This window comes from Notolepis coatsorum (assembly GCF_963971535.1).
Source record: "Notolepis coatsorum genome assembly, chromosome: 10".
Taxonomy (NCBI): Eukaryota; Metazoa; Chordata; class Actinopteri; order Aulopiformes; family Paralepididae; genus Notolepis; species Notolepis coatsorum.
The window spans coordinates 118,788,597-118,801,450 of NC_140174.1; the positions used below are offsets into that span (position 1 = coordinate 118,788,597).

At 41.8% G+C, this 12,854-nt stretch overlaps 1 protein-coding gene across 1 annotated transcript in view; it reads left to right on the top strand.

The window, feature by feature from the left end:
* The window catches only part of cep120 (centrosomal protein 120), a 218,286-nt gene that overhangs the window by 94,103 nt on the left and 111,329 nt on the right, over positions 1-12,854 (top strand). The window contains exon 7 of the mRNA XM_084323233.1: positions 2,522-2,563. Coding sequence (XP_084179359.1) covers positions 2,522-2,563 — 42 coding nt within the window. The remainder of the gene's footprint in view (positions 1-2,521; positions 2,564-12,854) is intronic.

Consider the following 12,854-nt stretch of genomic DNA (forward strand, 5'->3'; position numbering starts at 1 on the left):
GGGGGCATGACTACAGTGTCTACTACAGTGTCTGGGGGCATGACTACAGGGTCTAGTACAGTGTCTGGGGGCATGGTCTACTACAGTGTCTGGGGGCATGACTACAGGGTCTGGGGGCATGACTACAGGGTCTAGTACAGTGTCTGGGGGCATGGTCTACTACAGTGTCTGGGGGCATGACTACAGGGTCTACTACAGTGTCTGGGGGCATGACTACAGGGTCTAGTACAGTGTCTGGGGGCATGGTCTACTACAGTGTCTGGGGGCATGACTACAGGGTCTGGGGGCATGACTACAGGGTCTAGTACAGTGTCTGGGGGCATGACTACAGGGTCTAGTACAGTGTCTGGGGGCATGGTCTACTACAGTGTCTGGGGGCATGACTACAGGGTCTACTACAGTGTCTCGGGGCATGACTACAGGGTCTACTACAGTTTCTGGGGGCATGACTACAGGGTCTACTACAGGGTCTGGGGCATGACTGCAGGGTCTAGTGCAGGGTCTAGTGCAGGGTCTACTGTATGCATGACAAATCTATTCCTTGAGCCAATTGCTAAGACAAACAAGCTTGTTTACATTGTCTGAGAGTAAGGCTGCCCTCTTCTTTTGGACTATGTGACCTGCAAGTGAAAATAGCCTCTCACATGGCACAGAGGTAGCAGGAGTAGCCAGATATTTGTGTGTGTATATGGGGGAGAGAGGGGGTGTATGGGGGTGTGTGTATGGGAGAGATAGGTGTGTGTATGGGGGAGAGAGGGGGGGGTGAGGTGTGTGTATGGGAGAGAGATAGGTGTGTGTATGGGGGAGATTGGGGGGTGAGGTGTGTGTATGGGAGAGAGAGAGTGGGGTGTGAGGTGTGTGTATGGGGGAGAGAGAGAGAGGAGGGGGGTGTATGGGGGGAGAGAGAGAGGGAGAGACACTTACCTGCAGGGCTCAAGTACAAGCTCCAGCTTCTTCAGTTTGTCACACTCTGTGGGGGTCAGCATGGACAGCTTGTGGTTCTGTTGGGCCAAAGTGGCAGTCACAGCCTCCTGGTTCCTCAGGTACCGTGAGATCATGGCCAGTGTCGAATTCCACCTTCCAATTCAATAAAATAACTATTAGTCCCACTGGGGGTTGTTAATGCAGCATGATGCAATTGTACAGAACACAAAGAAATAAACACACACACACACTAAATTTACCCTAAGCATACAACAGGTAGTTAAACAGTCTCACCTTGTGGATACATCTTGTATCATGGGCTCTTTTGCTTGTCCGAGGGCAGTCTGCTGCTGCTGCAGTTCTTCTGTACTGGCAGGGCTGTGCTTGAAGTGGCCTACAATCTTGCGGCACTTTGCCAGGGTGGTGTCAAGGCTTCTGTCCTCAAGGGAGACTGTGATGGTTCTTTGCAGCACGTGTGCAGCACATGGCATGTGCTGGAACGGCATATAGCGCGCTGCTGCTATCATATTACGGGCGGAATCAGTCCCAATAGATGTGACTTTATCTTTTATATTCCACTCCTCTATTACTGTGTTGAACTGTTCAGCACACGCATCGGCGAAATGGCGGCCCACAGTTTTGGTCACCGTTAATGCAAATGATTGCAGTTTCCACTCAGTATCGATCAAGTGCACTGTGACACCCAAATAATTATGATTGCCCACCGACGTCCAGTGATCACCCGTTAGGGCCATTGGGCCAGCCCGTGCCAACACTTCTTCCCTCGCCTCCCTCTCTGTGTCATACATGTTGTGGATCCTTTTCATCACTGTAGCTCTCGAGGGTAGCTTGTAATTTGGGTCAGACGACGCTATTCGAAATGACTCCGCTAAACCCTTATCTTCCACTATAGCTATTGGCCTACAATATTTTGCTATCCACTTCGCGACGCTGTTGGTTAGTTTGTCTGTGGTGGATTTACTCAACCGTTTGCCTAACGGTAATTCTCCAAGAGTGGTTTGACGAAGCGTGCGAGTTGCTCTGGAGCTAACGTTAGCTACACTGGAGCTGCTCGAACAACTTGCCTGGACATGTTTAGCGTTCATGTGATACGTTAGACTAGAGCAGCTTCGGTGATACGCAAATTCTTTTTGACATAAGCTACATATTACAATGGTCTTGTTTACTGTCCCATCTATATTCTTTTTGAAATTGAACTTGCCGTTCATAGGTCCCAGGAGTATCGCCTCGGGTGATGCTGACATCTTGTTCCAGCTGAGCTAATTCCTTTGTGTGTTTGTTTTGTTTGATAGACGACGCATGTGTGAAGTGACGATCAAGTAGGCTACGGGTCATTCAATGGGCCAAGTTTAATACGCCCAACTCAAGCGTGGATTTCAAAATAAAAGCGCACCGATTTGCCACTTGTCTAAAGTAAATATAGGTCGGCTGTAATTAATTTTGCGTCAATTTTCATAACGCGATAATTTGCTGTGTAATTAATTAATCTAATTAACGCGATAAACTGACAGCCCTAATATATATATATATATTTTTTTTTAATAAAAAATAAATCTCTCTCTCTCTCTCTCTTCAGATCCACCTGTGCTGTGGGAGCCACTCTCTGGGCAGTACGGAGGTGAGACATTCCTCTGTCTTTAGACTAGGGCTGCAGACTTTAGACTAGTCTTTAGACGTCTTTAGACTAGGGCTGCAGACTTTAGACTAGTCTTTAGACTAGGGCTCCAGACTTTAGACTAGTCTTTAGACGTCTTTAGACTAGGGCTGCATACTTTAGACTAGTCTTTAGACATATTTAGACTAGGGCTGCAGACTTTAGACTAGTCTTTAGACTAGGGCTGCAGACTTTAGACTAGTCTTTAGACTAGGGCTGCAGACTTTAGACTAGTCTTTAGAGTAGGGCTGCAGACTTTAGACTAGTCGTTAGACGTCTTTAGACTAGGGATGCAGACTTTAGACTAGTCTTTAGACGTATTTAGACTAGGGTTGCAGACTTTAGACTAGTCTTTAGACGTTTTTAGACTAGGGCTGCAGTCTTTAGACTAGGGCTGCAGTCTTTAGACTAGTCTTTAGATGTCTTTAGACTAGTCTTTAGATCTCTTTAGACTAGTGCTGCAGACTTTAGACTTGGGCTGCAGACTTTATACTAGTCTTTAGACGTATTTAGACTAGGACTGCAGAATTTAGACTAGTCTTTAGACGTCTTTAGACTAGGGCTGCAGACTTTAGTCTAGTCTTTAGACTAGGGCTGCAGACTTTAGACTAGTCTTTAGACATCTTTAGACTAGGGCTGCAGACTTTAGACTAGACTTTAGACATATTTAGACTAGGGCTGCAGACTTTAGACTAGTCTTTAGACTAGGGTTGCAGACTTTAGACTAGTCTTTAGATGTTTTTAGACTAGGGCTGCAGACTTTAGACGTTTTTAGACTAGGGCTGCAGACTTTAGACTAGGGCTGCAATCTTTAGACTAGTCTTTATATTTATTTAGACTAGGGCTGCAGACTTTAGACTAGTCTTTAGACGTCTTTATACTAGGGTTGCAGACTTTAGACTAGTCTTTAGACGTTTTTAGACTAGTGCTGCAGTCTTTAGACTAGGGCTGCAGTCTTTAGATGTCTTTAGACTAGTGCTGCAGTCTTTAGACTAGTCTTTAGATCTCTTTAGACTAGTGCTGCAGACTTTAGACTAGTCTTTAGACTTGGGCTGCAGACTTTATACTAGTATTTAGACATCTTTAGACTAGGGCTGCAGACTTTAGACTAGTCTTTAGACGTATTTAGACTAGGACTGCAGAATTTAGACTAGTCTTTAGACGTCTTTAGACTAGGGTGCAGACTTTAGACTAGTCTTTAGACATCTTTAGACTAGGGCTGCAGACTTTAGACTAGTCTTTAGACTAGGGCTGCAGTCTTTAGACATATTTAGACTAGGGCTGCAGACTTTAGACTAGTCTTTAGACATCTTTAGACTAGGGCTGCAGACTTTAGACTAGACTTTAGACGTATTTAGACTAGGGCTGCAGACTTTTGACTAGTCTTTAGACGTCTTTAGACTAGGGTTGCAGACTTTAGACGTTTTTAGACTAGGGCTGCAGACTTTAGACGTCTTTAGACTAGGGTTGCAGACTTTAGACTAGTCTTTAGACGTTTTTAGACTAGGGCTGCAGTTTTTAGACTAGACTTTAGATCTCTTTAGACTAGTGCTGCAGACTTTAGACTAGTCTTTAGACTTGGGCTGCAGACTTTATACTAGTCTTTAGACATCTTTAGACTAGGGCTGCATACTTTAGACTAGTCTTTAGACTAGGGCTGCAGTCTTTAGACATCTTTAGACTAGGGTGCAGACTTTAGACTAGTCTTTAGACATCTTTAGACTAGGGCTGCAGACTTTATACTAGTCTTTAGACATATTTAGACTAGGGTTGCAGACTTTAGACTAGTCTTTAGACATATTTAGACTAGGGCTGCAGACTTTAGACTAGTCTTTAGACGTCTTTAGACTAGGGCTGCAGACTTTAGACTAGTCTTTAGACGTCTTTAGACTAGGGCAGCAGACTTTAGATTAGTCTTTAGACATCTTTAGACTAGGGCTGCAGACTTTAGACTAGTCTTTAGACGTCTTTAGACTAGGGCAGCAGACTTTAGATTAGTCTTTAGACATCTTTAGACTAGGGCTGCAGACTAGTCTTTAGACATCTTTAGACTAGGGTGCAGACTTTAGACTACTCTTTAGACATCTTTAGACTAGGGCTGCATACTTTAGACTAGTCTTTAGACTAGGGCTGCAGACTTTAGACTAGTCTTTGGATGTCTTTAGACTAGGGCTGCAGACTTTAGACTAGACTTTAGACATATTTAGACTAGGGCTGCACACTTTAGACTAGTCTTTAGACTAGGGCTGCACACTTTAGACTAGTCTTTAGACATCTTTAGACTAGGGATGCAGACTTTATACTAGTCTTTAGACTAGGGCTGCAGACTTTAGACTAGTCTTTAGACATCTTTAGACTAAGACTTTAGACTAGTCTTTAGACATCTTTAGACTAGGGCTGCAGGCTTTAGACTAGTCTTTAGACGTCTTTAGACTAGGGCTGCAGACTTTAGCCTAGTCTTTAGACTAGGGTTGCAGGCTTTAGACTAGTCTTTAAACATCTTTAGACTAGACTTTAGACATATTTAGACTAGGGCTGCAGACTTTAGACTAGTCTTTAGACATCTTTAGACTAGGGCTGCAGACTTTAGACTAGTATTTAGATGTATTTAGACTAGGGCTGCAGACATTAGACTAGTCTTTGGACGTCTTTAGACTAGGGCTGCAGAGTTTAGACTAGTCTTTGGATGTTTTTAGACTAGGGCTGCAGACTTTAGACTAGTCTTTAGACGTCTTTAGACTAGGGCTGCGGACTTTAGACTAGTCTTTAGACGTTTTTAGACTAGAGCTGCAGACTTTAGACTAGTCTTTAGATGTATTTAGACTAGGGCTGCAGACTTTTGACTAGTGCTGCAGACTTTAGACTAGTCTTTAGACATCTTTAGACTAGGGCTGCAGACTTTAGACTAGACTTTAGACGTATTTAGACTAGGGCTGCAGACTTTACACTAGTCTTTAGACATCTTTAGACTAGGGCTGCAGACTTTAGACTAGTCTTTAGACATCTTTAGACTAGGGCTGCAGACTTTAGACTAGCCTTTAGACTAGTGCTGCAGACTTTAGACTAGTCTTTAGACATCTTTAGACTAGGGCTGCAGACTTTAGACTAGTCTTTAGACTTATTTAGACTAGGGCTGCAGAATTTAGACTAGGGTGCAGACTTTCGACTAGTCTTTAGACATCTTTAGACTAGGGCTGCAGACTTTAGACTAGTCTTTAGACTAGGGCTGCTGTCTTTAGACATCTTTAGACTAGGGCTGCAGACTTTAGACTAGTGCTGCAGACTTTAGACTAGTCTTTAGACATATTTAGACTAGGGCTGCAGACTTTAGACTAGACTTTAGACGTATTTAGACTAGGGCTGCATACTTTAGACTAGTCTTTAGACGTCTTTAGACTAGGGTTGCATACTTTAGACTATTCTTTAGACGTTTTTAGACTAGGGCTGCAGTCTTTAGACTAGTCTTTAGATGTCTTGAGACTAAGGCTGCAGACTTTAGACTAGTCTTTAGACATCTTTAGACTAGGGTTGCAGACTTTAGACGGACATTTTTAGACTAGGGCTGCAGACTTTAGACTAGGGCTGCAGTCTTTAGACTAGTCTTTAGATGTATTTAGACTAGGGCTGCAGACTTTAGACTAGTGCTGCAGACTTTAGACTAGGGCTGCAGTCTTTAGACTAGTCTTTAGATGTATTTAGACTAGGGCTGCAGACTTTAGACTAGTGCTGCATACTTTAGACTAGACTTTAGACATATTTAGACTAGGGCTGCAGACTTTAGACTAGTCCTTAGACATATTTAGACTAGGGATGCAGTCTTTAGACTAGGGCTGCAGTCTTTAGACTAGTCTTTAGATGTATTTAGACTAGTGCTGCAGACTTTAGACTAGACTTTAGACATATTTAGACTAGGGCTGCAGACTTTAGACTAGTCTTTAGACATATTTAGACTAGGGCTGCAGACTTTAGACTAGTCTTTAGATGTCTTTAGACTAGGGCTGCGGACTTTAGACAAGTCTTTAGACATCTTTAGACTAGGGTGCAGACTTTAGACTAGGCTTTAGACATATTTAGACTAGGGCTGCAGACTTTAGACTAGTCTTTAGATGTCTTTAGACTAGGGCTGCAGACTTTAGACTAGTTCTGCAGACCTTAGACTAGTCTTTAGACATCTTTAGACTAGGGCTGCAGACTTTAGACTAGTCTTTAGACATCTTTAGACTAGGGCTGCAGAATTTAGACTAGTCTTTAGACTAGGGTGCAGACTTTAGACTAGTCTTTAGACATCTTTAGACTAGGGCTGCAGAATTTAGACTAGTCTTTAGACTAGGGTGCAGACTTTAGACTAGTCTTTAGACATATTTAGACTAGGGCTGCAGAATTTAGACTAGTCTTTAGACTAGGGTGCAGACTTTAGACTAGTCTTTAGACTAGGGCTGCATACTTTAGACTAGTCTTTAGACGTTTTTAGACTAGGGCTGCAGACTTTAGACTAGGGCTGCAGTCTTTAGATGTCTTTAGACTAGGGCTGCAGACTTTAGACGTCTTTAGACTAGGGCTGCAAACTTTAGACTAGTCTTTAGACATCTTTAGACTAGGGCTGCAGACTTTAGACTAGTCTTTAGACGTTTTTAGACTAGGGCTGCAGACTTTAGACTAGGGCTGCTGTCTTTAGATGTCTTTAGACTAGGGCTGCAGACTTTAGACGTCTTTAGACTAGGGCTGCAGACTTTAGACTAGTCTTTAGACATCTTTAGACTAGGGCTGCAGACTTTAGACTAGTCTTTGGATGTCTTTAGACTAGGGCTGCAGACTTTAGACTAGTCTTTAGACTAGGGTTGCAGACTTTAGACTATTCTTTAAACATCTTTAGACTAGACTTTAGACATCTTTAGACTAGGGCTGCAGACTTTAGACTAGTCTTTAGACATCTTTAGACTAGGGCTGCAGACTTTAGACTAGTCTTTAGACATCTTTAGACTAGGGTTGCAGACTTTAGACTATTCTTTAAACATCTTTAGACTAGACTTTAGACATCTTTAGACTAGGGCTGCAGACTTTAGACTAGTCTTTAGACATCTTTAGACTAGGGCTGCAGACTTTAGACTAGTCTTTAGACATCTTTAGACTAGGGCTGCAGACTTTAGACTAGTCTTTAGAATAGGGCTGCAGACTTTAGTCTAGTCTTTAGACATCCTTAGACTAGGGCTGCAGACTTTAGACTAGTCTTTAGACGTCTTTAGACTAGGGCTGCAGACTTTAGACTAGTCTTTAGACATCTTTAGACTAGGGATGCAGACTTTAGACTAGTCTTTAGAATAGGGCTGCAGACTTTAGACTAGTCTTTGGACGTCTTTAGACTAGGGCTGCAGAGTTTAGACTAGTCTTTGGATGTTTTTAGACTAGGGCTGCAGACTTTAGACTAGTCTTTGGCAGTTTTTAGACTAGGGCTGCAGACTTTAGACTAGTCTTTAGACGTCTTTAGACTAGGGCTGCAGACTTTAGACTAGTCTTTAGACGTTTTTAGACTAGGGCTGCATACTTTAGACTAGTCTTTAGATGTATTTAGACTAGGGCTGCAGACTTTAGACTAGTCTTTAGATGTCTTTAGACTAGGGCTGCAGACTTTAGACTAGTGCTGCAAACTTTAGACTAGACTTTAGACGTATTTAGACTAGGGCTGCAGACTTTAGACTAGTCTTTAGATGTCTTTAGACTAGGGCTGCAGACTTTAGACAAGTCTTTAGACATCTTTAGACTAGGGCTGCAGACTTTAGACTAGTCTTTAGATGTCTTTAGACTAGGGCTGCAGACTTTAGACTAGTTCTGCAGACCTTAGACTAGTCTTTAGACATCTTTAGACTAGGGCTGCAGACTTTAGACTAGTCTTTAGACATCTTTAGACTAGGGCTGCAGAATTTAGACTAGTCTTTAGACTAGGGTGCAGACTTTAGACTAGTCTTTAGACATCTTTAGACTAGGGCTGCAGAATTTAGACTAGTCTTTAGACTAGGGTGCAGACTTTAGACTAGTCTTTAGACATATTTAGACTAGGGCTGCAGAATTTAGACTAGTCTTTAGACTAGGGTGCAGACTTTAGACTAGTCTTTAGACTAGGGCTGCATACTTTAGACTAGTCTTTAGACGTTTTTAGACTAGGGCTGCAGACTTTAGACTAGGGCTGCAGTCTTTAGATGTCTTTAGACTAGGGCTGCAGACTTTAGACGTCTTTAGACTAGGGCTGCAGACTTTAGACTAGTCTTTAGACATCTTTAGACTAGGGCTGCAGACTTTAGACTAGTCTTTAGACGTTTTTAGACTAGGGCTGCAGACTTTAGACTAGGGCTGCTGTCTTTAGATGTCTTTAGACTAGGGCTGCAGACTTTAGACGTCTTTAGACTAGGGCTGCAGACTTTAGACTAGTCTTTGGATGTCTTTAGACTAGGGCTGCAGACTTTAGACTAGTCTTTGGATGTCTTTAGACTAGGGCTGCAGACTTTAGACTAGTCTTTAGACATCTTTAGACTAGGGCTGCAGACTTTAGACTAGTCTTTGGATGTCTTTAGACTAGGGCTGCAGACTTTAGACTAGTCTTTAGACTAGGGTTGCAGACTTTAGACTATTCTTTAAACATCTTTAGACTAGACTTTAGACATCTTTAGACTAGGGCTGCAGACTTTAGACTAGTCTTTAGACATCTTTAGACTAGGGCTGCAGACTTTAGACTAGTCTTTAGACATCTTTAGACTAGGGTTGCAGACTTTAGACTATTCTTTAAACATCTTTAGACTAGACTTTAGACATCTTTAGACTAGGGCTGCAGACTTTAGACTAGTCTTTAGACATCTTTAGACTAGGGCTGCAGACTTTAGACTAGTCTTTAGACATCTTTAGACTAGGGCTGCAGACTTTAGACTAGTCTTTAGATGTCTTTAGACTAGGGCTGCAGACTTTAGACAAGTCTTTAGACATCTTTAGACTAGGGCTGCAGACTTTAGACTAGTCTTTAGATGTCTTTAGACTAGGGCTGCAGACTTTAGACTAGTTCTGCAGACCTTAGACTAGTCTTTAGACATCTTTAGACTAGGGCTGCAGACTTTAGACTAGTCTTTAGACATCTTTAGACTAGGGCTGCAGAATTTAGACTAGTCTTTAGACTAGGGTGCAGACTTTAGACTAGTCTTTAGACATCTTTAGACTAGGGCTGCAGAATTTAGACTAGTCTTTAGACTAGGGTGCAGACTTTAGACTAGTCTTTAGACTAGGGCTGCATACTTTAGACTAGTCTTTAGACGTTTTTAGACTAGGGCTACAGACTTTAGACTAGGGCTGCAGTCTTTAGATGTCTTTAGACTAGGGCTGCAGACTTTAGACGTCTTTAGACTAGGGCTGCAGACTTTAGACTAGTCTTTAGACATCTTTAGACTAGGGCTGCAGACTTTAGACTAGTCTTTAGACGTTTTTAGACTAGGGCTGCAGACTTTAGACTAGGGCTGCTGTCTTTAGATGTCTTTAGACTAGGGCTGCAGACTTTAGACGTCTTTAGACTAGGGCTGCAGACTTTAGACTAGTCTTTAGACATCTTTAGACTAGGGCTGCAGACTTTAGACTAGTCTTTGGATGTCTTTAGACTAGGGCTGCAGACTTTAGACTAGTCTTTAGACTAGGGTTGCAGACTTTAGACTATTCTTTAAACATCTTTAGACTAGACTTTAGACATCTTTAGACTAGGGCTGCAGACTTTAGACTAGTCTTTAGACATCTTTAGACTAGGGCTGCAGACTTTAGACTAGTCTTTAGACATCTTTAGACTAGGGTTGCAGACTTTAGACTATTCTTTAAACATCTTTAGACTAGACTTTAGACATCTTTAGACTAGGGCTGCAGACTTTAGACTAGTCTTTAGACATCTTTAGACTAGGGCTGCAGACTTTAGACTAGTCTTTAGACATATTTAGACTAGGGCTGCAGACTTTAGACTAGTCTTTAGACATCTTTAGACTAGGGATGCAGACTTTAGACTAGTCTTTAGATGTCTTTAGAATAGGGCTGCAGACTTTAGACTAGTCTTTGGATGTCTTTAGACTAGGGCTGCAGAGTTTAGACTAGTCTTTGGATGTTTTTAGACTAAGGCTGCAGTCTTTAGACTAGTCTTTGGAAGTTTTTAGACTAGGGCTGCAGATTTTAGACTAGTCTTTAGACGTCTTTAGACTAGGGCTGCAGACTTTAGACTAGTCTTTAGACGTTTTTAGACTAGGGCTGCAGACTTTAGACTAGTGCTGCAGACTTTAGACTAGTCTTTAGATGTATTTAGACTAGGGCTGCAGACTTTAGACTAGTGCTGCAGACTTTAGACTAGTCTTTAGACATCTTTAGACGAGGGCTGCAGACTTTAGACTAGACTTTAGACGTATTTAGACTAGGGCTGCAGACTTTAGACTAGTCTTTAGACGTCTTTAGACTAGGGCAGGGGTGGCCAACCAGTCAGAGACTAAGAGCCACAAAAATGACTGTGGTACCACAAAGAGCCACACCATATACCAGCGTTTCTCAACTTTTTTTTTCAGTCACAGCACCCTTCATGTTTAGGTCTCACCCTCTGGCCTCTGAAGTTGCTAATGTCTTTTTTATTTGGGCCTCACAGGGTTAAAAGTACCCTGTGAGACCCACGGTTGCAAAATTACAAAATCACTTTTAGCCATTTAAAAAAAGTGTTTATTTAAAAATGTTAAGCACATGTATAGTCAATTGGTCCTGTTGTTCAGCCTCACAATGCTATTTTTATAGTAAATGTGTTTATATGTCCCACCCTGTGGCCTCTGAAGTTGCTAATGTCTTTTTAATTTGGGCCTCACAGGGTTAACCTCTTAAGCCCGAGATATACAGTAAAAGTGTATATTTTCAGCATTACGTTTGTTTACCAATGCTTTTAATTGTTATTAGTGAAATATAAGATTGTAGAAATCTCAGGGCATTGAGTCGGAAACCGGCACATATTGACAGGAGGAAGTGGCACATCCAAAAGTGAGTGTAGTCTTTTGAAGGAAGAGACTCAGGGCTTTCGAATTTCGAAAAACTACCCTACCCAGCTCACACCAGCCCCTGTCAATCATCTGACTTCTGGATACACTTTTTTATTTCCCTTATTTTTTGGGATTATCTCCCACAAACCTGAACGTTATTGCCATAAAACAGAACAGAACAGAATATTTCGTTTCTCTACCTTTCTGTGAACGTCTTGCAAAAAACGGTGTTGCAATACGATGAAAAATGGTGGAGAAATTTACATTATAAAAAAGATGGCAGAATTCAGTACTGTATCTACAAAACCTTCTGATTAATCATCTTCCCTTTATTCATTTGCTTAGATTTTTCAGGTCTGGTAAATCTTACAGTAGCATGGTGTTATTCACAGTCAAAGATAATTTTTTTTTTAAATATAATTTATTATTCTCCTTTGGTTCATTACAATTTACTCAAGCCTAGTAACAGACACACTATTTCTGACACTGATCCATATATGTCCCTAGATTCAGATACCAAGAACATGCAAATGGACCATATAAATGTTTATTCTATGTCCTTATGGAATGAGTGACATTAAAAAAATAAAAAATATTATATATATTTTTTTTATTTTTATTTTTTTATGGATGAAAGAGCCGCACATTGACGGGCAAAGAGCCGCATGAGGCTCGCGAGCCGCGGGTTGGCCACCCCTGGACTAGGGCTGCAGACTTTAGATGAGTCTTTAGACATCTTTAGACTAGGGTGCAGACTTTAGACTAGTCTTTAGACATATTTAGACTAGGGCTGCAGACTTTAGACTAGTCTTTAGATGTCTTTAGACTAGGGCTGCAGACTTTAGACTAGTGCTGCAGACCTTAGACTAGTCTTTAGACATCTTTAGACTAGGGCTGCAGACCTTAGACTAGTCTTTAGACATCTTTAGACTAGGGCTGCAGACTTTAGACTAGTCTTTAGACTAGGGCTGCAGACTTTAGACTAGTCTTTAGACATCTTTAGACTAGGGCTGCAGAATTTAGACTAGTCTTTAGACTAGGGTGCAGACTTTAGACTAGTCTTTAGACATCTTTAGACTAGGGCTGCAGACTTTAGACTAGTCTTTAGACTAGGGCTGCATTCTTTAGACATCTTTAGACTAGGGCTGCATACTTTAGACTAGTGCTGCAGACTTTAGACTAGTCTTTAGACTAGGGCTGCAGACTTTAGATGTATTTAGACTAGGGCTGCA